The 24,236-nt window shown below is 48.4% G+C and overlaps 1 protein-coding gene across 3 annotated transcripts in view; it reads right to left on the bottom strand.

The window, feature by feature from the left end:
• Positions 1 to 1,848: 1,848 nt before the first annotated feature.
• LOC103186360 (FERM domain-containing protein 5) overlaps positions 1,849 to 24,236 on the bottom strand; it is a 49,374-nt gene continuing 26,986 nt past the window's right edge. The window contains exons 2-15 of one of the 3 annotated variants that reach the window (XM_042343085.1): positions 20,451 to 20,555; positions 16,742 to 16,784; positions 16,275 to 16,353; positions 14,485 to 14,582; positions 13,911 to 14,034; positions 13,104 to 13,191; positions 12,895 to 12,983; positions 12,705 to 12,768; positions 12,078 to 12,169; positions 11,728 to 11,802; positions 10,908 to 10,976; positions 9,766 to 9,872; positions 3,086 to 3,432; positions 1,849 to 2,906 (exon numbers count right to left, since the gene is read on the bottom strand). In XM_042343085.1, coding sequence (XP_042199019.1) covers positions 2,859 to 2,906; positions 3,086 to 3,432; positions 9,766 to 9,872; positions 10,908 to 10,976; positions 11,728 to 11,802; positions 12,078 to 12,169; positions 12,705 to 12,768; positions 12,895 to 12,983; positions 13,104 to 13,191; positions 13,911 to 14,034; positions 14,485 to 14,582; positions 16,275 to 16,353; positions 16,742 to 16,784; positions 20,451 to 20,555 — 1,428 coding nt within the window. In that variant the 3' untranslated portion in view covers positions 1,849 to 2,858. Of the gene's footprint in view, positions 3,433 to 9,765; positions 9,873 to 10,907; positions 10,977 to 11,727; positions 11,803 to 12,077; positions 12,170 to 12,704; positions 12,769 to 12,894; positions 12,984 to 13,103; positions 13,192 to 13,910; positions 14,035 to 14,484; positions 14,583 to 16,274; positions 16,354 to 16,741; positions 16,785 to 20,450; positions 20,556 to 24,236 lie in introns of those variants that run through there. The other 2 variants (XM_042343084.1, XM_042343086.1) reach the window with 2 other exon arrangements.

The following is a 24,236-nucleotide window of genomic DNA, read 5'->3' as shown; positions in this document are numbered from 1 at the left end:
AACAGTCGTGGATTGAGTGACCAAATTATTATTTTTTAAATCCTGGTATGGAAATTATCCAGTCCTTTTTTTTAAAATGGGGTAATGAGATTCCACAAATTCAGCATTTCTGTGTTAAGTTTAACTCGTAATAAAGCGGTGGGTGTCGGCAATCCAGACTCATTGATTGCCCGGCAAGCTGGCGAGGAGGGGGGGGGGGGGGGGAAAGCACACAGATGGCTGACTGGCTCAGCTCAGCCAGAGTACAGTCAACCTCCCAGAGTAGGGGAGCAGTAGACTGGATGGGCTTCTCGGGCCTCCAGACACAGCAGTGACCTTGAGAATCTGCTCGCAAAGTCAGCATCAGAAAACCGACTGGATTCGCCTGAAGGAAGACTACCTGACTGCCTCTGCTTAGCCCCGTTCCCGAGCCAGACCAGTTCCTTTTCCTAATTCATTCGTCCCACAAGTTTGCTGATACCCAGAGCCCTATTTAATAATAATAATCCTTGCGTTCGATACAGCGCCTTATCACATCTTCTATAGACTTCGCGAAGCGCTTCGCGGAACATACTGTAACGTGTAGTAACTAGGTTCTGTGAGAGAAACGCGGCAGCCAATTGCGCACAGCAGTGTCCCACACACAGTCGTGGATTAAGTGACCACTTTTTTTTTATTTCTAAGACGTTTATAAGGCGTAAAGCTGATTTTAATATTGCGCTGTCTCTGGATGCCTTTGTACTGTAACTTCCTAACCTCTTGACTCGTCCTTTTCTGCTGTTGCTTTGGTGCGAAGGTTTTTGGATCCCTGGCAAGTCAGGCTCTCTCTTGCTTGCCTAAAGGAAGAATACTCTCATTTGCGAGTTCCATGTCCAGGGCTGCAACACGGAGACAGATTATTGTAGCTATTTCTTCCCACTTGGTGGTGCTAACGAATAACAGTGCTAAGTGATCCCAATCCTGGCCACTACGTGGCTGTACCTGTAGATCACTGTATTGTTCTGTTTATTCTCAAGGACAGAGGTTCGAGAACGGCAGTGAAGATACTGCCGTTAAAATACTTTTAATCCAGGTGCCAGAACCTGACGTTATCCATCCACCCGTTTCCTGCGATCTCTCTCGCGTCCCCGGTCACCTTGCTTTTGCTATTTTCTCTTCTGCTGTTAACGTTACATCGTCCCTTACAAAAGTAATCGCACTCGCATCCCAGCAAGTGTAATGCATTCCACACCCACTTAAGTCTTATCTCTTTATCGCCCGCCATTCCAAAACTCTTATTTACATTCCTGGATTTAACACCCATCTTATTATTTTGCTCTTATCTTATTTTGCAGTCTTGAGCAGTAGCTGGCCCATCTTGAATTAAGGAACCTTGTCACTTTCCATTCTTCCCATCCTAGCCGTCCTCTCAATCATGACCTCACACAGCTAATATGGATGTAAAACAATGATTAAACAGCTAAATATCCAGACCAAATCAGCGGGTGGATTTTAATGAGGAGGGTGTCCATTGTTGGTGGAGGAAGGGGGAGTTGGGATTATTGATCATTATTGGTTGATACGGCTCATGCTTCCAGTATTTAAAGCTGGCACCCAGGGAGCTAACGCTGTGGAGTTGATGTAAATTATGAGGAGGTTAAGTACCAACCAGCACACTTGCGATGAGTCTCACACGCCCGGAAATCCTCTGAATGGGTGATGATTGGAAATGTTGAGTGGTGACACCATCTTCTTGCCCTTTATCCGTCCAGTCAGATTACTTTTAAGCATTCTGAAGCATGCTATCACATCAGGTTTCCCACCCTCCCCCTCCAATTCCCAATTCTACGAGGCCTGACATATATACACACACACAACCAAACCACTCCGTAACTTCCTTCATTCTCTTTATTCCAATTGAGGACGCCAGTCGATCAGCAGCAGCATTGTAAACTGAAGCAAACGCTCTCGGTGTGTCTTGACATATTGTTTTTGCGTTAAGTCACTCGGATCCGTGTGTGTGTGTGTGGTAGTGGGTGGGTGGATGGGGTTGGGGGGAGTAAAAAACCTTCATGTGGTTTATCCATCAAGCTTCTCTTTTCAAAGGACATCCCAGAAAGCCGTATGTCAAATACGATCACTCACACAGCAATTGGGTTTCACCTTTCTTTCTGGCAAACTGTTGAAATCCGACCAGCAAAACGATGATCAAACAAAAACATGTATAACATGAAGATACTTCTGTTCAGAGGGCAAGTGCCTGTCTATACAACCACTGGATATTCAATATATTAAACATTGAGGTTCAAATAACATCTGTTCGCTAAATATTCATTATCACGTTGGTTGGGGCAGGTGGTGGGGGGGGGGGGGGGGAGAGAGGTAAAGTCTTTTATCTTTTTAATAAAATCTGGAAATATAACATCTCTGAACATCACTAGAACGAAAACTCCACACTTTACTGGTTTCTCGGGAGTGGGGGGGTGGGGTGGGAGATAGGGGCTAATGGTTAATCGCTCGTTAATTCTAACAGTTTTTATATAAGCACGACTAAATCTGAGAAGTGTTCTGACACAGGGAGGAGAGAGGAGAGGAGTGGAGACAAGGGCCTTGGGGGGTAAAGAGGGGGTGGGGGGTAGTGGGTTGAGAGAGGGGCTTCAAGATGGGTTCTCCTTACTATTTTTGTCTCGAAACAAAAAAATATTTTTCTCCTCGGAATCTTGATGGACTCTGACGTCCTTCACAGTTCGAGCCGTCCAAGAAAGACAGATCTCTAAAGCCTGACGGTGGTGCCACAAGAGGGGAGGGAGATAGGATTTGCCCACACTGGCAGACACTTGGCGCCATGATGTTCTTCTGAGTTTCTCCTGGGCGATAGCTCAGGTCAGAGATGTCAGGTGTCAATGAGAAGGCTTAGCAGGTACCGTACCTTGCAGGCAAACCATCGCCTGAGGGGACAAAAGTATTCATAATGGAACTGTTCAAACTCTGGGGTCTGTCGTATATCGCGTAAAAAAGCTAGGTCAATATCTGACTCTGTCAGGGCTATCAGGAGGAGAAGCAAGGCAAAGAGGAGTCCAATAGTCACAAGCAGCAAGCGGACCACACTTAAAACAAATGTATTCACCTGTTCTGTCTCTGGCCCGGGGCTAAGCTCTTGAGGCAATGCACCGCCCGCTCTAGCCAGGTCCTCAGTCCCTGCGGAGGCATCAGCCTCACAGTTTCTCTCCTCCTCGATGCTGCGGTTGTGGGGGCTGCCGTTGCCCTGTCTGGGGAGCAGTGATTCCAGGCTGGGGTCGGCCACCGGGGTGGGGAGCACGCTGTCCGCCGGGCTGTACAGCTCGTCGGCGATCACAAACGACCGCTCGCAGCCCTCCGCGCCAAGGTACTTGCTGGCTCGGACTCCGAAGGACTCGGTGTGGGACGTAGAACGCACAGGGGTGGAGTGGGCGCTGTCTCGGAGCGACTCTAAACCTAGGAGAGAGGAAGGGAGACGGTGAGAGCGAGAGAGGGGAGGGTTAGCGCTGGGGGGAACCGGGTTACCAGCAGAAACTGAGCAGCCATGAAGAACCCATGGAACCAACAAGCATCTCTGTATTTCACAGAGCGAGTGCCATCCAGCTGGGAAATAAACCAGGCTTTTACTGGTTAAACGTTCCCTTACTCTCGTCAGCATCTGCTGTAAAGGGAAGCGAATTCTGTGCTGTCAGCGGTACTGAAATATCCCAACACCTGGTTGGCTCTGGTACGAAATACTGTGCGAGGAACTGGAGTTAAGCCTCTGACAAGGTTACTGGAGTGGTTGAAAGCTGTAATCTGTGTAGCCTGGAAAATAGAACATGATCTTACTACATAACACCAAGACACAAGGTCCCAGGGACATACCTTTCTATGAAGTGAACCAACTAACGGGCGCTTTCAAACGACAGTAATAACTGCGGCCCCAGACACAGCGCCAGTCACCCAACAAGTCGCAGCAGGGAATCGCATGTGTAGTAACTGGGCATTTTGTGGGAGAAACGTGGCAGCCAATTTGCACACAGCACAGCAACGCGCCCACACAAAAATCACGCAGAGAATGACCCGTTTTATTTATTTGGGGCTTTGTTGGCCACGACGCCGCCAGAGAGAAACTTCCTTCCCTTTTCGAACAGCGCTGTGGGATCTTTACGCCCACACGAAAAACGAGCACTCTTTATTTAGCCAGCCGCTGAATAAACTCTGATACTTCACATTCACCAAACGTTAGGAGTGTCACTGAATGAATCATGTATAATATTATTAATAACCTGTAGGAGGCACTTAAAGGCACACGGAGATGTCTTTGCCTACTTACCTGCCTCTGGGATGAACCCGAGATAAAGAATTCTCTTTATTTTTAATCGGAGGGTGGATGGGGCTGTGTGGACGTCACATCTACTGCCCCTGTGTTCTAAATACCTACATTCTCTAAATGTGGAGATCTTTCCCCCCCAAACTCTGTGTCCCAGAGCCCAGAGGGAGACACGGTATCTAAAACCCAGTCTCAATGGATTTCCAAGGGGAAGTCATTCACAATGATTTCTTTGTCTCGCCTCATAAAAGCAAACGTTCTGAGCTCCTGCCTCTCCTCCCCTTCGCTTGCCTATCATGGGATACGGTTTACAGTTTGGGGCAGGACATGTCCGAGCGACTGCCAGGATGGTGGAAGGCCAACTGGATGGACCTTGGTCTTCTTTCGTCTAGCGATTCTTCCACTGCATACAACAAGTTCCCTGCGATTCCACGTTGCGCCTCTTTACATTGCAGTCACTGCGGTTGAGGGTTAATTATTATGGTGCGTCAGGTTTACAAAACTCAATCTGTCCAGGTTGAAGTATCAGCCTCAGAACAGCAACTTGTGTTTGTACAGTGCCCCTCACACAGGATAGCGTCTCACAGCGCTCGACAGCAGCTAGAGAAGAAATCATCCGCTTATGCTTGATAGGAATTCCTCGCAAAGTGCTTTCGAAATCTTTCTAGACTGCTGTAAAAACACGATAAAGTCCAAAATTTCTTTCAAAACAGTGCCAGCCAGCACCGCAAATGTCCCAGCTCAGCAACAGAACAGGCCTTTAATATAATCTCCTGCCAATTGACCCCTCACAGTCTTATCTGTATTCGGGCAGCTGCTCCGAGCAGGATGCTGACGGAGACGCATTCTTTGCCAGCTCTTTGCCCCGTTTTATCAGCTGCTGCAGCATTTTTATTTGGGGGATTTATTCCATTCACCTTTTCAGCAATTTTCTAACCCTATAAAATATATACATTTAGTCTCCAACGGGCTGGCTAGTCGTGTGGACCACTTTAGGTTCGGATCCCCATCCAACAGTCCCTCCACCTCGCCCCTTCCCCCCTTCCTCCCTTTGCCTCCTTCGATGTCCATCTTAAGACCCTCCTCATTGACCGCACCTTCGGTCACCCTCACCCTCTCTGCCCTCCACACCTCCTCCTCCTCCCAACTCAGGTGCAACTCCGTGATTGTCCAGCACTTTGGGACGTCCTCCCGACGTGAAAGGCGCTGTGTAAATGTAATGTGTTGTTGTTGTTAAAGAGGACAATAAAGTCAATGAAGATTTCTGTTCAGTAATTGTTTTGACCCCAGATTGATAGGGAGCGACCTCGAGCTCTGGGCTGATCCTGGATTGATCCAGGTGCTGAAATGCCCCCATCTGATGCCCGCAGTGGGGAGATAAACACTCCCCCACAGGCATGGAATGTGCAAATAAACAGCTTTTAGTTTGCAACGATTGTTAACATAGTGCTTTGAACCGATCAAGAACTTGCGTTTTTACAGCGCCTCAAAGAGTCACGGCTGGCAAGGTGTAGTGACTGTTTTGTTTTGCTTCGCCCTGCCCAGGAATCGAACCCGGGTCCTCTCGATTGCAAAGCTGATCGCCAGCAAATAAATGGCACGGTCCATGTCAGAGCTGGCTCGCTCCTATGCTTCGCTGGTCCTCAAAGCAGGGAAGCAATTCCCAGACACCCGGGATCGCACAGCATCCGCACGGATACAGCCAGCTATAAATATGCATCACACACACTTTTCGGCAACTTTATTAATACACCTCAAAAATCCCTGTACCATCNAAAAAAAACATCAGAGATGCTGATCCTGGGCTTTTGGGAGAATGCGATTAAAGCAAATGCTGCTGAAATAATAATAATAATAACAATCCTTGCATTTGATATAGCGGCTTATCACATCTTCTAAACATCTGAAAGCACTTCACAGAATACATACTGTAAAGCGAATCGACGGTGCATTTTGCGGGAGAAACACGGCAGCCAATTCATCCCAGTGGGGAATGTCAACCTCAGGAAAGATTCGCTCCGTAGTGACACTCCACTCCGTAGGGCATCAAAGGCTCCCGGGATTGGTAATCATGGGGTTAATTCCCACTGCTATCAACATTGATTCCTTCTGCCCCAACCTCAGAACCAACGCAGCTTTGGGATGGGTGGGGGGGGAACTCTGTGTCACAACACAATGGATGCACTATCTAATGCAAAGTGCAAGATATAACAACAACCACAATAACAGACTACATTTGTACAGCACTTTTCACATCGGGAGGACGTCCCAAGGTGCAGGACAGTCAGGGATTTGGATCCGAGCTGAGGTTTGGGATCAGGAGTCCTAACATACAGCGTCTAACATCTAAACTACTTTCCAACAGAAAGCCCATGATACTTAAAGCCAGGCTCCAGTGTTATATCGGGAGGAAGAGGACCTTCAACACTATTCAACAATCCAAATTTTTGCACGGAACACCAGCGGTGAAATCTCACACTCCGTTTCCTCCCTGTCTCTCCTCATCGCCCTGAAACTCTGTGCTCACAGAGCCGAGTGCAGAATTAGCCAATTGCCATTGGGAATCAGAGCTGTGGAGCGTGTAGTGAGGGGTGGGGGTCATGGCACGAGTGCTCTGGGCAAACCCTCCCGGCACAACAGCATTTTCAACAACTGGCTACACTGAGCACAAGCGCTGCTCCTTAACCCATCACACACACTGAGCAAAACAACCTCCTGGGAGCCCGAAAATCACATCTGGGGGATTGTTGGCCCGGACACCAGGAGAAACTCTGTCCTCTTTTCAACTAGTACTGTCGGATGTTTAATGTCCACTTGAACAGGCAGACAGACGGGACCTCGGTTTAATGGCTCGCGGCACCTCCAACAAATTTTCCTCCCCAATCTCCACACGACACTACATTGGAGCGTCAGCCTGAACTGTGCAAACAGTGTGGTTGTCTCATCTCATCAGTCACTGACAGCGGACTGACCTCCCACTGCCCAGCCCACGTAACGCCAATACAATGTGGCACCAACACTGTCTCTCTTGACAGGACTGTATATCTATCACCCAATCACCCAAAGTGACAACCTGGTTTGGACCCAGATCAATATTGCAGGATGACTAATGCCTTTTAACACTGTCCGACCCCCACCCCCCCCCACCCCCTACTCTGAGCTGTCAGAGAAACGAGGGGAACTCACAACCTCAGACCTAATCTTAACCCAAAAATCTCTTTCTTCCAAGCATAGACTGGACAACTTTCCCATTCGTTGTTGCGTTTCTTTGCAAATTGGTTTAAGCTTGTCCGTGAGATTCCAATTACCCCTTCCTCCTTTCCTTCCCTCCTTCTCTCCCTCCCTCCCCCCCACCCCGACCCTTCCCCACCCACGAGACAGCTTACATCAGAAAACGTCAATTGAACACGACTGTTTGTGGGGACGCTGCTGTGCGCAATTGGCTGCTGCGTTTCGCCCACAAAATACGCAGTCAATTCACTTTACGATATATCCTGCGAAGCGCTTTGAGACGTCTCAATGACGTGATAAGGCGTTATGTGAAATGCAAGGATTATTATTATTATTATTGAACAACAAAGGTACTGTATATTCCAAAGCAACTTTTCAAACCATAAAGGACATACAGTTAGTTACCTCTTAAGACAGGCGTTACATTAGCTGGCTGCCTGTCTTGTTGGCTGGGGCCGGTCAGGGCAGGGAAGAGGGGGAGAGCACCGAGGGCCTTGCTCAGAATCCTGGGTCCGAGACTTAATATCCGCACCTTGACGTCCCGATAACAGTGGTTTATCATCCGCAGGTGGACGCTGACCTTAGTCTTGATTTTGATCAGACACTTAACCATGGCGGCAGCCAAAGATCACAACCCTTCCTTCGAGAGACTGATAAGAGAATTTCCCCCCAAATCCTCCTTCCCAGAACGTCTTGTGGTGGAGCTCGGTGTGTGAGATCTACATGGCCAAGGAGAGGGAAGTGGCGGGCGGGCAGACGGGGCTGGAATGTAAGATCTCTGCCCCGGTCCAGTCCACTCTCAGAAGCAAATAAAGCGACATACATGGGCTAGTGTGCTGGTGACATCATGCTGACAGCTATTTATACCAGAGCTGGTGGAACCATTTATAACTCAATTGGCAGCCACTCCTCCTGCTCCAGACAGGCCAAATGCTATCACATAGCAGATGATGAAAGCCTCACAGATCCCAGGAGCTCTTCAATTCCCCTCTTCGTATCCCATCCTAATCCTTAAATCCCCTTGAATAACGCACGCAGCATGTTAATGTCCTCAGTCACTAGTGGAGTTGAACGGGTTGGCTCCTGGGCTGGCGTCTGCGTGATTTCTTTCCCCCTCCTCTCCTGCCCCCACACCCCTCCCTCCTGATCTCTACTGTTTGTTGGGAGAGCAGAGGCGAGTTGCTAACCCCACAGCAACCAGGGGGTAGCAAGGTAGGAGTCACAGCTCTTAATGCAAGCTCTACCTCCTTGAATTCCAACAAAATAAATAAATTCCATTGCCCCTCTCCCACTATCCATCTCCCACTGTCCATTGCTCATCTCCCCGCTTTCACTGAGGTGTGGTACCATTATAATAATAATAATCCTTGCATTTTTTATATGGCGCCTTATCACGTCTTTGAGACGTCTCAAAGCACTTCATGGGATACACTGTAAAGCGATTTGCCGGTGTATTTTGTGAGCGGAATATAGGCACCAGAAGCCTGGAATTCACCTGGTCTCTCCTCTGCCTCTATATCTCCTGGCTCTCGTATTCTCGCTTCCACATTCAGGCAGCAGAACAAGAAGCTCTTTCCCACAAGTGGCTATTGAGACTGAGACGAGAATGTTTGAAGAGGAACAATTTAAAGGTCTGTGTAAACGGCAGGAGATTGGGATGAGAGCGAGCACCAGACACAATGAGCTGTATAACCAACTCCTGGTGCTGTAAGTTCTATCGTTGCTATACACGTGAAGCAGCGGCGTTTGTGGCTGTGGTGGAAACTGTCTGGGAACCTGCTTTAAATAGCCCGTGCTGAGTGACATCAACACATGCACGGTGCAATCAATATCTACAAGTCCCAACATAGACTGTGACACCTCCCCCTCTCCTCCCCCTGCCCCCTGCAGCTCATACTGTCAGTCAGTCTCTCCTAATGAGCCCTCAACACCCCCCATTCCCATCCCCACCACCACCACCGCTGACAAAAACCTCCTCGTTAATCGGACAACATCACTTCTGACACACACAGAAAGCCCACTGTCGTGCTCGAGAGCAGCCAAACCAGACTGAGAGCTCCACATATGTTCGCCACCCTCACTCAGAGATTTCCCTGTGTCTGGAATGGAATCCGGACATTGAATTGAGTTCCTGATGGGGATAACCTGACTTGACCAATGGTTTTACACCTGAACATTAGGGGGATCAGCAAACCTGCCCTGGAGACACAGACCTGAAGACCTTTCACTTCTCTGTCATTTACCTTCCATGATGGAGATGTGGACAGCTCTCCGGCGGGTCCTGGGAACGCTGCTTATCCTCGAGCCGTGGGAAATGGAGGGACAGCTCCGGCTGGGGACCAGCCCCGCCCTGTGGGACACACACACTGAGTCAGGTTTAGCCCCAAATGATAGCAATTGTTTAGTGTAGGAAACATGATAGTGTGTCTTAATTGCAAGACTGAAATCTCCTCTTAAGCTAATTATCAGCTCAGTGACAGTAACTCGGCTGTACCAGATATCAAGACACTGGCTTTCGAAGCCAAGGTGAGCATTTAAATGTGTACCAGTTACTGAACAACAACAACAACAATAACAACTTGCCCTTCACGCAGGATAGCGTCTCGGAGCGGAAGAGAATTAAGAGGTAAAACCGAAACGGTGTGAAGGAGGGAATGTGGCCCTTTCAGGCACCGAAATTCCACTTAATCTTAGCCTGTAGGACATTGTAAAATGAGTGGAAAATCTTTAAATCCAGACTGAATCCGGAAGCCGGTTCCTTTTTCCCAAAATTAAGGGAGGGAGGGAGGGAGGGAGGGAGGAAGGGAGGGAGGGAGGGAGGGAGGGAATGGACGAACGAACTAAGGCCAAGTGTAAGATGTCGCACAGTCCTGAGGGCTCATAAATCTTAAAGACCAAATGGTCCCAATGGGCTGAGAGTCGGTCTTGAGGTCTGTCCATCCTGACTGCAGTGTGTCGTGGTCACCGCTGGGTGGCGCTGCTCTGCACACCTGCACCGTCACATCGCTGCTCACCTCCAGCCACGAGATTGGGTCCCAACGAAGAAGGTTCTTCGCCGTCCCCGAGTCCAGGCCCTTCGACTCACCTCTTCCCTCACCTCCTTCAGCCTACGCCTCAAGACCTTCACCTTTTGACCGTGCCTTCGACCGTCTTTACACCTGCGTTTGCAAGTGTGTGTGTGCATGTTTGAGGGGTCGTGTGTGCATGTGTGTACGTGTGTGCATGCGTTGGTACGTGTGTGTGTGTGTGTGTGTGTTTGTATGCCTATGCAGCGCTTGGAGCCAGATCTGGGAGCCAGAGCGAGATTATCCCTGCAGTTACCCACTCGGGGCTACGGCTGAGATTCACGGGTGGTTTAGCTCAGGGCAATGTGGACCGTTCTCACCTGTGTATTTCGGGCGGGGAACGTTTAATCTTGGCGCTGGACTCTATGACTTCCTTGGCCACTCTGCCACTGAAAGAGAGCAACACCAATGGAACAAGTCAACATGGGGGGACTGCGGTTTGAAACAAAGAGCTGCTGATATACTGTATATAAAACCATTCACAGCTCTGCTGCTCCGGGTACGTTTCCAAATACAATACAATACTAATCTCCGGCGCAGTCACTGTCCCAGGGGGAGGGGTGGATGCCCTATAACACGTCAGACGAGAATCTCTGGCCAATGGACTTTAATAATAATAATAATAGTCCTAATACTTCTTTGTATTAAAATCCGCCCGCAATGATTTTACTCTAAAAATCTGCTGCAGAATCTGCTTCTCAGGGCTCTTTCTCGTTTCATCCGACATTATTCCCTAGTTTTATCATCTATCACCAACTGCCACCCCCCCGTCACCGCCCCAAACCCTCCCCCACCTTCCTCTCTGACATCTCCACCTTCCTATCTTCCCTCTGCCTCAGTTCTGTTCTGAACGCCTCCTTATCATAGGCGACTTTAAACTCCATATCCCCTCTCTTGCTCCGTATCTCCAAGGGCTTCTCCTCCCTCTCCTCTCACAACCGCTCCCTCTGCCCATCATCTCTGCTACCCACATCCATCCACGGCCACACGCTTCATCTGGTGATCACCTGGACATCACTGACAATTTGTTGTTGTTTTCTTTGATTTTTCACTCTCTCTCTCTCTCTCTCTCTCTCTCGCTCTCTGTCTGTCTAATGAAATGTTAGTGTGCGGTAACCTCTACTTACTGTGACTATTTACCTGTATCGGAACCGACTTCCTTTAAAGAACAGGTTGCTGCTGGATACTGTCCTCACCTGACTGGACTTTTCAAACCTGTGCCGGGGGCAAGAAAAAAAAGTCCCGACATTATTAAACCCCAATATTCCCAAACAAAATGTTTTGGTTTTTTTTTGGAGGGATTGTTACCGCCGGAAATTGATCGACCAATCGACTAACAACCAAGAGGGACCGTTGAACACCGTCCATGTTAGAAGTAACGTGGGCTATGTTCTTTAGATTCAATGAAAAATACATTCTCCCCTCCATCCATCCACTCCCCCCCCCACCCCTCCCAACCCCACCCTCAAGAAACACTGAACAGTTCTTACTTGTAAAATGCCTGGTTCTCCACCCCACATTTCCACATGTGTTTGCACGCTTCAGGAGTCGGTGCAAAATACGTCAGGATTATTTTCGAGTCCTGACGAAAAAGGAATAAGAAAAGATTCGATAAAAAGAATATTAAATGTGAGCTCTCTCCCCCTTCCCCCCCACACCCCCCCCACTCCTTCGGTGTTGAAAGCCTAAGGAGGCGCAAAGCTTTGGAAAATTTCTAAACCCAGTCTTAAGTATGTTTTCTGCAGTTCCCGAAAAGACCAATTTGTTAGCATTGCTTTGCTGACTGTTTGAGCTGCCACGGAAACTCATTCTAATTGAACAGACAGACGGGATCTCGGTTTAACGTCACGGCACCTCCGGCAACGAAGCTCAGGACACAGTGTCAGTCTGCACCGTGAGCTCAAAGTCTCCAACACTGGGGTTAGTATTTAATGGTGCCCAGAGTGACCTCTGTGTCTGACTGAATGACAGACAGACAGACAGACAGACAGACAGACAGACACAGACAGACAGACAGACAGACAGAGACGGACGGACGGACGGACGGACGGACGGACGGACGGACGGACGGACGGACGGACGGACGGACGGACGGACGGACGGACGGACAGACGGACCTCTTTTTGAGTTGCATAAATGTGGAATGTTTTTCCCTCAAACTTCATCTTGGTCACTTCGTTCCTGAGAGGAAAACGCAAGATGTCAACTATTCACCTGGGAAAATCGCTTCAGGGAAGCGGTTATTATTATCATTATTATTATCATTATTATTATTATTACTATCATCACCACAGCAGCATTACTCACCATTTGATAAAATGAACCCTCTTGTTTCCCTGAAGCACCACGAATCCGTACGGAGTAAAGGCCAGGAACGCTGCATTTCCCGAGACGTCCTGCACAAAACAGATACGAGCCCAGCCCAGTCCAGTCCTTGTTTATAATCCCATTCCTTCCCTCCCTCCCTCGCTCTCTCTCTGCCCACTCTAATCCGGACGCCCACTGCCAGCCTGTACCTTGCTTGGGTGCGGATCCACTCCATACGTTTCCAAAGACTGAGCTTTCTTGAGAAAATTCAACTCTGCTACATCAGGAGACTGCCCACTGCAGAGAAACGTGAGAGAGTGTCACAGAGACTGAGAGAGACATCATTCTACATAAGACAATTCTGTACGTGCGTAGAATACCAGACAATGACCCCCCCCACCTCCCCACGTTAAAGTCACTTCGCAGCTGTTTCCTCCCCTCCCACCCCCCCACCCCCATAAAATCAGTCACTCACTCGCTTCACGCTTGTTTGTGGGACGTTTGCTGCGCATAAATCATTTCCTGTGGTCACCAACGTAATACAGTCACTACACTGAGATGTCTCAAAGCTATTATTATTATTATTATTATTATTATAGAGAAAGCCGGGCACTTTGAGGTCGAACCTAACACGTGTTCAATTTATTTTCTGATTGCTTTGGGGGAAGAAATCCTTTAAGGTTAATCTGAGAGTCTGAAACTGACTGTTCCCTCTCCAGCTCTTTCAGCAAAAACCTATTGCTTCTTGATGTGCTACAGGGACTGGGAGATAACGGCTCGAGCTCAGCTCCCGCGTCACTGAATGGGACGTGTTCGATTTGCATTGTGCACACGCGCTCTCGCGCACACACACTCACACGCTCGCTCTCGCTCACACACACGCTCACTCACAGTCACACACACACACACGCACGCACACACACACACGCACGCGCTCACACACACGCTCACTCACAGTCACACGCACGCGCACGCTTGCTCGCTCGCTCACACTCAACTGTTTTGTCGGTCACTACCTGAGTTCCGCTTTGTGGATGTCGGCGATCTTCCTCTCCAGCTTCTCGGAATGTTTGGGAAAGAACTGGAACTTGGAGCTGTAACCCTCCGGGTGTTTGCCCGGATCGTAGTCCCCGATTTCAGCTGGAATTGAGAAAATCTGACCATAAACAACAACGGTTTAAAACACGAGAGGCCCCTCCTCTCCGGCGCACAGCCACCAGCTGCTGCTGAGACCTTCACAGGAGGCAGAGGGGACCGGAAGGGAATGGGAGGGAATAACCGGTCCGCAACCTCTACTCTGCAGGCTCCCACATGCTCCATGACCCACCATCGGTGTATGGACCTTCAGCCCTCTCAGCCCCTACTCTTTGGAACACCACCCCAGAGTCCCTTCGCCTCGCTCCCTCCGTTGCCTCCTTCAAGGCACGTCTCAAGACCCTCCTCTTCGGTCACCCCCTAACCCCTAACCTCACTGCCCTTCACAACCTCCTGATCCCAGCCCCCAGCCCCCAGCTCAGGGAGTTGGGAGATGTCATTAGGGCTGCAGTACAGAGGAGCAGTGAAAGGAGGTCTCAGACTGAAGGAACTTACCCTGAAGTATATACCCCGCCAGCAAAGCTGCATCAGAGGTCTTGCATAGGAGGCGTCCGTGATACAAATCTCTCTTTATCTGAAGGAAGACGAGGTACCTGAGGAGCAATAGATGTCGAGTGTTATAAGAACACGGAAACTCAGTCCTCTTTTCGATGGTTTATTTGTTATTTCATTTGAAAGAAAATACTGCATAAACCACAGGGGATTTTCCGAAAGTTCAAGGGATTTCTAAAGAGGTTTGTTGGAGTCAGTTGATCTACACAGGGAACACACCAAATACATTGATAGAGGCGTCCCAATGACGTGATAAAATACACAGTCACTCCACTTTACAGTATATTCTATGAAGCGTTTTGAGACAACATGATAAGGCGCTACATCAAATGCAAGGATTATTATTAATATTATAAAGCACTATATCAAATGCGAGGGTTATTATACTATTATTTATAGCACCTTTCGCAACAAGAGGATGTTTCGAAGCGTTCTTCAGAACGAAAATCATTTCGTTGCATTAAAATTAGACGTAACCCCCCCCAAAAAAATCCCCTGTTCCTAGAAAGGTTAAATTGTTCTTTTTAAACAATATTGCGTTAGTTTCTTTTCTCAATCCCCCCCCCGAGTGCTGTGAGTTTGCACAGCTAATTTCACACTGTGCTGCCCGTGGCTCATTCTGTCGATCAGCACTATCGCCCCATCCTCTGGTGTTGACTCCAATCTTTGGCTTCACTGCTTTGTGATTTATATTTGTTCCCCGGCTTTCAACAACACCATAAATCTTTCTCACTGACAACTCACAATGGCTTCCTAGTGTCTTTTGATCTGTCCGGAACCTCGGCTTTTAAACAACGTTGGCACCAAACAGATGCCACATTTCTTACATAATTATCACTTTGACCCTTGCTTTGGTGGCCCCCTTTAAACCTCTCCCATTCACCTGCAAACACAGTCACTACACTTCACTGTAAAGTCCTGTGAAGCGCATTGAGACGTCTCCATGACATGATAAGGCGCTATAGCGAAAGCAAAGATGATTATTATATTCTTATTTTCTCTGTGAGACTCTGTTAAAGATCTTCTATCGAAAAAGGTGTCCTGGTCAACAATTCCTCAGATAAAATCGGTCGTTCACGTCATGACTGTGTGTGGGACGTTGCTGTGCATGAATTGGCTGCCACGTTTGCCTACAAAACACTACGCTTAAAGAGTATATCCAGTGAAGCGATTTGCGTCACCACCCAACATGAAAGACCCTACATCGAATGCAAGAATTATTATTATTATCATCATCATCATCGTGGAAAAACATCTTGCAAATCAAGGCGATATCCAAGGACTGTTCCTTTTAGACTCCATTAAAATGACAAAGTTTTGCGTATCTTTTCTGGCCGATTATTTTAGGAAAAGAGGAACAGGAGTAGGCCATCCAGTCCCTCGAGCCCGTACTGCCATTCTATTAGATCGTGGCTGATCTTGTAAATGTTTTCTTTACTGTCAATTGCTTCCCTCCTGCATGGAGTCGATGGCACGTGAATAATGGCTGCAGATTGGCTCCAGTGCATCTCAGCAGAAGCGATCCATTATAGGTTGAAAAGCTGAGAAACAGCCTTTAAGTGTCTTTGTGAATGTTGGCTCTTAAAATTGCTGACACACTATTTTCGGCCCAGTCTCTCGCTCACTTTCTCTCTCACTCTCTCTCTCTCTCTCTCGCTCGTTTAGTTACCATTACACCTCCTGTCAAAACGTACTTAACCTGACCGAGGGTTGTGACCAGTCACAGCTCTTACCTGGTTATTTCCTCTCTCAGGGCTGAGGGGTCAGTGGGGTAAAACTTGACTCGGAAGCACATGGTGTAGGGGGGCTGAGCTGGTGAGAAAAGACGAGAGTTACAGCGGCGATCAGGTCTGTTTGGCCTTTAAACATGGGCTGCACGAGTGAGATGTGCCTCCTGGCTAACCAACAACAACAACAACAAATGACATTTATACAGCGCCTTTCACGTGGGAAGGAACGTTCCAAGGCACTGGACAGTTAAGGGTTTATTAACCCTGGCCACTGAGGCAGTGGGGGTGTAGCTGGGAATTTTGATCATGGTTTACCCGAGGGTTGGGATGTGTTGCCCGGTAGGGAGGGTCTCGTTGGGATCTTCGCGGGGAGCTTACTATCAATGTATCTAATATTGAGAAACCGATAACGGCACCGTCCGCCTTACAATGAGAAGCCTCATTCACATCGGGAAGCTCTGAAGACTTACATTTCATCTGTTTAATGATGGACTTGGAAATATCCAGCCAGTGCTGTGAAGACAAGAACCATAAAACACCCCGTTAAAGGTCTCTGGATTAGAGCAGTGAGACATAGCTGAGCCGATGTGTTAATAAGTGACCAAGCTGGGCTCATGGACCTCCATGGCTGAGCTGCTCACCCCTTCGGGTCTCTGATAGAGTCTAACACTCTCTGTGCCCTCTGCCCAGCACAACAATTAATCAGAGGCTCAGCGGTCGCTCGCTAGTAAAAAAACACGGTCACTTTAGAACCAACAGAGAGAGGGCGCGACCCTTTGACAGAGGTTGTGGGTTAAGGGATCTGTGGGAACGGTCACTGAGCTGGGCTGTGAGACTGAGTGGAGACTCTCGCCACAGTCTGTGTTCTCTCAGACACAGGAACCTCGGGAAGCCTCTCCATTTCTTGGGAGTCCTGTAGCGTATTGGTCTCCTCACAAGAGAGAGGACTTGGGTTCGCTTCCCGGGCAGGGCGAAACCCTCGGCAAGTTTCCTTACTCCACACTCCTCTGTTTATCTCGCAGTGAGTAGGAACCCGATTGTTAGTCGATTGGCGGATCGCTTTCTGAGGATAATAATCCCTTAAAAAGAAGAATTCATTTGGTCACTCACGACGGTTTGTGGAGACGCTGTTGTGCGCAATTGACTGCCACGTTTTGCCCACAAATACACAGTCAATTCACTTTCCTTATGTTCTGTGAAACGCTTTGAGACATCTCAGTGTCGTGATAAGGCGCTACATGAAGTGGAAGGATTATTATTATTTGGATTATTAATAACCCTAAGCCCACACCCCCCCCCCCCCACCACCTCCCCACTTGGCCCAATTTTGTTTGAAAATATCCAGAGACAGGAGGCTGAGTTTGCTAACTCTCAGCGTTTGCAGAATGTCTTTCAAGTGAAACAGTTTAATTGGATTCAAATGAGTTAGCATTTCCTCAGTCGTTAACACAACAGAGTGATGTGTTCAGCGGACCGCTGCCAAATTCTGCCATCAAGTTTATTCATTGAGATTCACCAACAGTGGAATGAATACCGGGCAGAAGTCCGCAGAGCAGGGGACCGAGTATAAAATTCTCAGCTTCAATCCCTTTTACTGCAAGAATATAATGTTGGGGAGGTAGGGTCGGGTAGGGGGGCATTTTAAAGATGAAATTAACAGTTGGAATAATGAGTTAACGAGTTTTTCGGAGATTGTATTTTTGGGGGCGAATTTGGCAGCCAATTTGTGCACAGCAATATCCCCACAAATAGCCACGAGACACCCTTCGATTTTCCTTTAACGTCAATTTGATCAGGCAGTTGGGACCGCGAGCTTATTAATAAAAAATAAATAATAATTTTTGTATTCAATACAGCACCTTATCACGTGCTGCCTCAATGTCTCGAAGCGCTTTGCAGGATTTTACCGTAACGTGTAGTGACTGTGTATTTGTCGGCAAGAGCGGCAGCCAGTTGGTGCACAGCGACGTCCCAGAAACAGGACAAGGTGGGAAAGCTGGGGCTTCGGAGAGAGGGAAAAGGGCGGAGAAAGCAACAAACAGGTGGAGGAGAAAGAAACAGGGAACACAAACAGGAAATGAAAAGAAGACGAGAGAGAATTGTGCTCACAGACACTTTCCTTAGTCCAACCTTCTTCTCATCAAACTGCGCAGCACGTGTGTTAGTCAAAGGAGGTGAAGGAAAACTGACGTTTGTTTTTAAGAGCCTTTGTTAACTCCTCTCTGCTCTCTATAATTTGAACAGTTCAAAAAATGCTGAGGGCTTAAGGTACCAAAGTCAGTGCTCTGAGCACTTGCCATCTGCTCACAGCGCTCTGTCAAACAAATGCACATCCTGACTCATCAACAGCCAAGACGTTCTGATGGTAATTCACTGCCAGACCCAGGGGCATGTCGCAGGGCGGAGATGAGAGCAGCCACGTCAGTCTACTTCACATCAAGGTTCCAACAACCAGCCCCCCCCATACTCTTAGGCTTAAGGCCACCATCTCTAAATGTAAGCAGGGGCTGGATTTCATCTCTGGAACACTCTCCCTCCATCCCTCCGCCTTGTCCCCCACTTCCCCATCTTCCGGTTGTGTCTGAAGACCTTCCTCTTCGACCAACAACCCCGTACCCACCCCCCCCTCCCCACCCCCATCCCGGCTCGGAGTCGTGCTCCACCACTGTGACTGCCTTCGCTCTGAGACACTACACTGCGTGAAGGGCGCTATATAAAGTTTTTGTTGAATTCTGGATAACCGTCTCAGTCGTAATTTGGAAGCTAATTCTCGAGTCCTTTTTGCGGGATCTCAGGTTGAATTTAAGACCCATTTCCCGCAGGAGTTTAAATTTGAGGGCTCTAGTTTTACGTCTAAGAACAGGGAGAATTGCCGTGCCCCACGTGTCTACTTCAAGAGAGGGGAAGTTTAGGTTTGCGCACATTTCATCTTAATAATTAATAGGTGTCGGTTACTCAAGTGTCATTACATGTCTCTAACACTAACACTGCACTGTACATCTCACCCTCATCTGATGTCGCTCTCTATTAAGGCTGAATGAACTCAAATGTGAAAGAGTCTGGAGAAGAAAAATGTTTCAATAAAATATAATTCGTTGCGGCTCTTAATCTGATCGCAACAGTCTGCCGAAAACAATAACTCTACTTCAAGAGAAAGGACACCTTCGGAGGCTGCTTCTTTCTAGGAGCACCGTCAAATCCACCGGTTGACCTGGGAGGAAAGCACCTCCTATTTTTATGGTTGAAGTTTTGCTATTCCCCCACCAATTTCTCCTCCTCCCCTCTTGTTCCCTCCGTTTACATCATACAAGCTGTAACTCTTAATAGGCCAATCCTCTCTTTTTTTTGGTCAGCCGGGTGTCTGTCACGTGCGGAAGCCCAGCACCGCGCTTAAGAGTATCCACACCAAACTGAGAATTCCATGCGCCGTTCCACCACACATGGAAACCCCAGAGAGGAATTGTTGGAATGTTCCAATGGCTCAGAGACCCACAGATACAGACATTAAGGTGCAACTTCGACTGGTTTTGACGGCACTGGAACAAGTGAAACAACAGGCAACGCAGCACATTGTGGGAAGACGAGAGGAGGGGGGGGTCTGACCCGGGCTCTTCCTAAACAGGATTCCTTAATTAGGCAAATGGAGGGCTGAATCCGGCTCCAGGCGCCAGGAACTCCACTCCGACACCATCCGACTGGAAATTTTAGCGTTGAGGAATCCGGGTACGGAATACCGCAGGTCAGCCCCCCCCCACCCCTGACCCCAGACCCCGCATCATCACGATTGTTCGCTTCGAAGAAACGACTTGTTCTTTGACCTCAGACACGGAGTTAACACTGTTGAGTTAAAGGCTTGTTCAAGTCAACAGCGATGTTTGTGCCTGTAGGTCTGAGAACAAGTCGTCATATCATCTCTCCAACTTTTATTTCCCATTCCCCCCCCAGCCTCTTCACCCCCCGCCACCCACCCCTCTCCCCACCCCCCACCCTCCCCTGTCTGTTACAGCAACACTAAACAGCCACATAAGCACATTGACAGATCGCTTGTTCCTAGAGAGAGGAACACCCCAATCTTCACAGAGATTCTTCACCAAACTCTGGATAAAAGTGGAAGAGACGATAGAGCAAGTACTATTGACAATGCTACACTACTGCCTAATGGTATCTCCCAGAACCTACCCTCTGCTTGTCAGGGTCCACAAACCTGATTCCGAAGTAGTCCTTTTCTAGCAGGTTCAGGTGATGGGAGATGAGGTCTAAGAGGTAATTACCTTTGGCATCCCTCTGTAAGAGAAGAACACAGGGCAAGAGAGTTTATTTTATTTGCTCTTAAGAGAAAACAACAGCTTCCAAACTCCACTGGCTGAGTGGCTGCTGACAAATATCAAGGTGATCGATTGAATGTCCCCGAGTGTCTCTTTGGAATCATCAAAGGTCTTTAAAGTGTTGGAGGTTGCGGGGAAAGTGCAGGGCTCTGCCCGAGCAACTTGGGTATTCCACACAAGGTCAACAACAACAACAAAAAGATTCCATTTATAGAGCGCCTTTCACGTCGGGAGGACGTCCCGACGTGAAAGGTCTTTGGAAAGGAAATGCTGTGAAGGAATACAGAGAGAAAGGTTGATTTTCCCCCTCATTCACCCAGAGTCTCCAGTGATGAGAAGTGACTGGACGATCAGGGGATGGGAAGGACTGCGGGAAAACAAATCAATGCAAATCTCGCGTTCAGGTCTGATCCACGCAGGGATGACGGTGTTCGGAACTGACAAAAAAATTAAGCGCTTGAGTTGTTTGACCTTTTCCCCAAAGTAAAGTGGTCTTGAGGGCTCCTGACAAGTCGTCCCTCTGTCACTTCGATGCGAGGCTGCGGGTAATTACACAGATGTGCTCGGACATGCACAGCTACAAACTCAGGGTAAAAATAGGCTGAGCTGGGCAGCACGCATCAACAGAATTTATCCCCGAGCCTTGAGCAAAACTTCCACTCTCCTTCACTCGCTCTCTTTCCCTCTCTCTGTAATTCTCGGTTTGGTTTGCATACTCTTAAAACTCTCTATCTTTCCCCCCCCCCACCCCTCTCTCTCCCTGTCTTCCTCTTCTCTCTCTCTCTCTCTCTCTCTCTCTCCCTACTTCTCTCTGCAAAACTGCTCACAATCGCTCCGATCTGCTGAGCTCTGTAACAAAGTTGTGAAAACCACCGCAAATAAAGCCTACGTTCAAAGCACCTTCGCTGCAACTCAACCGGACGTCAACAAAATAAGTTGCCAAGCGGCAAAACACTTTTTCTTCCCAAAATGTCACAGCTAATGAGGCACTCGTCAAAGCGCTTCACAGGGTACATTGCAAAGTGTAGCGACTGTGTATTTCGTGGGCGAAACCCGGCAGCCAATTGCGCACAGCAGCGACCCCACACAAACATTCCACAAAAAGCCCATCCGTGAACGTTGGGGCGGAACGGAGCGACCGACGGCCAGACGGGGTGGGGGGGCCGTGAAGGAGGATGGTGGTCTCTGAGCGGATATCGGCTTAAATACACAAGGTATAAAGTGCAGCCTGAAAGCTCTGTGGGTGTGAGGACAATCTCTGAACATCGCTGAGCGCTCTATTCCCCACCCCACCCCCCACCCCCCGACCCACTGGCCCACGTTAAGTGCCTTTCTGCTCAGATGTGTCTGTATGAAACGCCAGCAATTCAACCGTCCCAGCGAGTAAATTGCGTTGTGGTGCCTGGTTGATGGGAAATGACAGCCTGGCATTAACAAAGTCAAACCGCCTGTCAGTGCTCAGTGACTTTCACTGTCCCCTTCACCACACACCAACGTAAGGCACATGGACCAAAACCTCTGCCGCCTTTAGCGTGAAGACAAACATCCAGTCGCTGACATCTCCTCTTTGTGCCAACACAACACATCAGGAGTTAAACACCGACAAGTCTTTGGGGGGAAACTAAAAGTGAAATTCGCTCATAAACAACTCAATCACTGACCTCCGAAACCCCCACCAAGTCTTAGCCTGTCAGGGCCATTCTCGCTTTGAAATTGAACAAAGCCAGCTATTTTTTTAACAGCTGTGTGACAAGCACAAGCCTCCCACAAAGCCACGGTTTAGAGCAATTTTAATAATAATAATCATCCTTGCATTTGACATAGCACTTTATCACGGCGTTGAGACGTCTGAAAGCACTTCACAGGATACGCTGTAAAGTGGATTGACAGTGTGTTTTGTGGGCAAAATGCAGCAGCCAATTACGCACAGTATTGTCCCACAAACAAAGGCACTTTTTGAAGCAAAAGTAGTCTAACAGGCTGAAGCCGGGTGGAATTGGAGGCTCTGGTCAGGTGCTGACAGAAGGTTCAGTCTCTTGCGAGGGCATATATGTGTGTACGTGTGTGTGTGTGTGGAGGGCGGGTGTTTGTGTGAGCATTCGTAAGTGTATGTGTATTAGGGGGAAAACGTGTGTGTGCGTGTGTGTATGCCACTTGAACCCCTGAACAGCCAGGAGCATTGCGTACTGTTCTGTTGTGAGGGTTGTGAGGGTTGTCAGATGGAGAGAGCCTATTTGATTCCTGTATGAACCTCGGGTTCTGGTTGCTTGAAATCCCATTAATCCGGCATTTATCTCAATGTGACCAAGTGTGAGTGTGGTCAGTCCTCAAATCATTTCCAATTGCTTTCAACCCTGCTTTAGGTTTAATCCGATGTAAATGCCTCCTTGCTGGTGGCTGCTGATAATGATAATCTCTTGCCTTATTCGCCTTCTAGACATCGCTTCCGCTTCCCGTTTTCATCACATCTTCCCCGTAAGATTGAATATCAGATGAGAGGCTTCTTGTTAACGGAATTAAATAACTTTATTAAAGTAACTGCATGGATTAGGTGAGGATTCAGCACAGAGCTTGCTCTCACTGTTTGTGAATCTCTTTCCCTCTGACAGCGACAGAGCTCAGCCGAGAGACTTGGCAATAAAATGAGAACTGGCTAGTGTCACTCGATTGGCTTTCCGGGGGTAATAATCCCTCAAAAAAAAAAGTGGTCACTCAATCCACGACTGTTTGTGGGACCCTCGCTGCTGTGTGCAATCGGCTGCCGCGTTTCGCCCACAAAATGCACAGTCACTCCACCTCACAGTGAAGCGCTTTGAGACGTCTCAGTGACGTGATAAGGCGCTGTATCAAATGCAAGGATTATTATTATTATTATTATTATTATTGCAAAGGATTATTAATACCACCACCTGAGCCGCTGCGACGATTCCTCTTTCTAAAAAGCAGACGCCAATGGGTTAAGAGGTTCAGGTTCCAGGATCTGCAGAGCAGCCACACACGGACTCGAGAACCGTTTAATTTAACCCAACTGATTGCATTGTGAGCGGAGCCACACTCCATAAAACCTTACTCCATAATATGCGCCTGTGATTCATGTTCGTATGGTGTCTGGAAGCACTTCTGCACACAATGGCTCAGTGGGAACCCGGAACACTTTCCCTCCCTTCAAAGGCTGTGGGTTATGGCTGAATCCATTCACATTTTTAAGGCTGAGTTGGGGAGACGTTTGTTGGGTCTCAGGGGATCAAGGGATGTGGGGCAAAGGCGGGTAATTGGAGTTGAGGTACAGATCAGCCGTGATCTAATAGAATGGTGGAACAGGCTCGAGGGGCTGAATGGACTCCTCCTGCTCCTAATTTCCCCTCATCCCACTGCGATTGCACGCGCTAACTGCTCACAACTCTCGCCCGCACAATGCACAGTCACTGCACTGAACAGAATATCCCGTGAAGCGCTTTGAGACGTCTCAACGACTTGATAAGGCGCTCTGTCAAATGCAAGGACTATTATTATTATTATTATTATTAACTGATGAGTGCCTTTCCCACTCCGCCAATAACCGTGCTGTAGCCGAGCTCGCGCTCTCACTGACAGCCCGGGGCGTTTCAGAAAACATTCCCGACAGTCAATGAAGGGAGAG

Source organism: Callorhinchus milii, unplaced genomic scaffold (genome assembly GCF_018977255.1).
Source record: "Callorhinchus milii isolate IMCB2004 unplaced genomic scaffold, IMCB_Cmil_1.0 Scaffold22, whole genome shotgun sequence".
NCBI classification, from domain to species: Eukaryota; Metazoa; Chordata; class Chondrichthyes; order Chimaeriformes; family Callorhinchidae; genus Callorhinchus; species Callorhinchus milii.
This window is presented reverse-complemented; position numbering and strand designations above follow the sequence as displayed.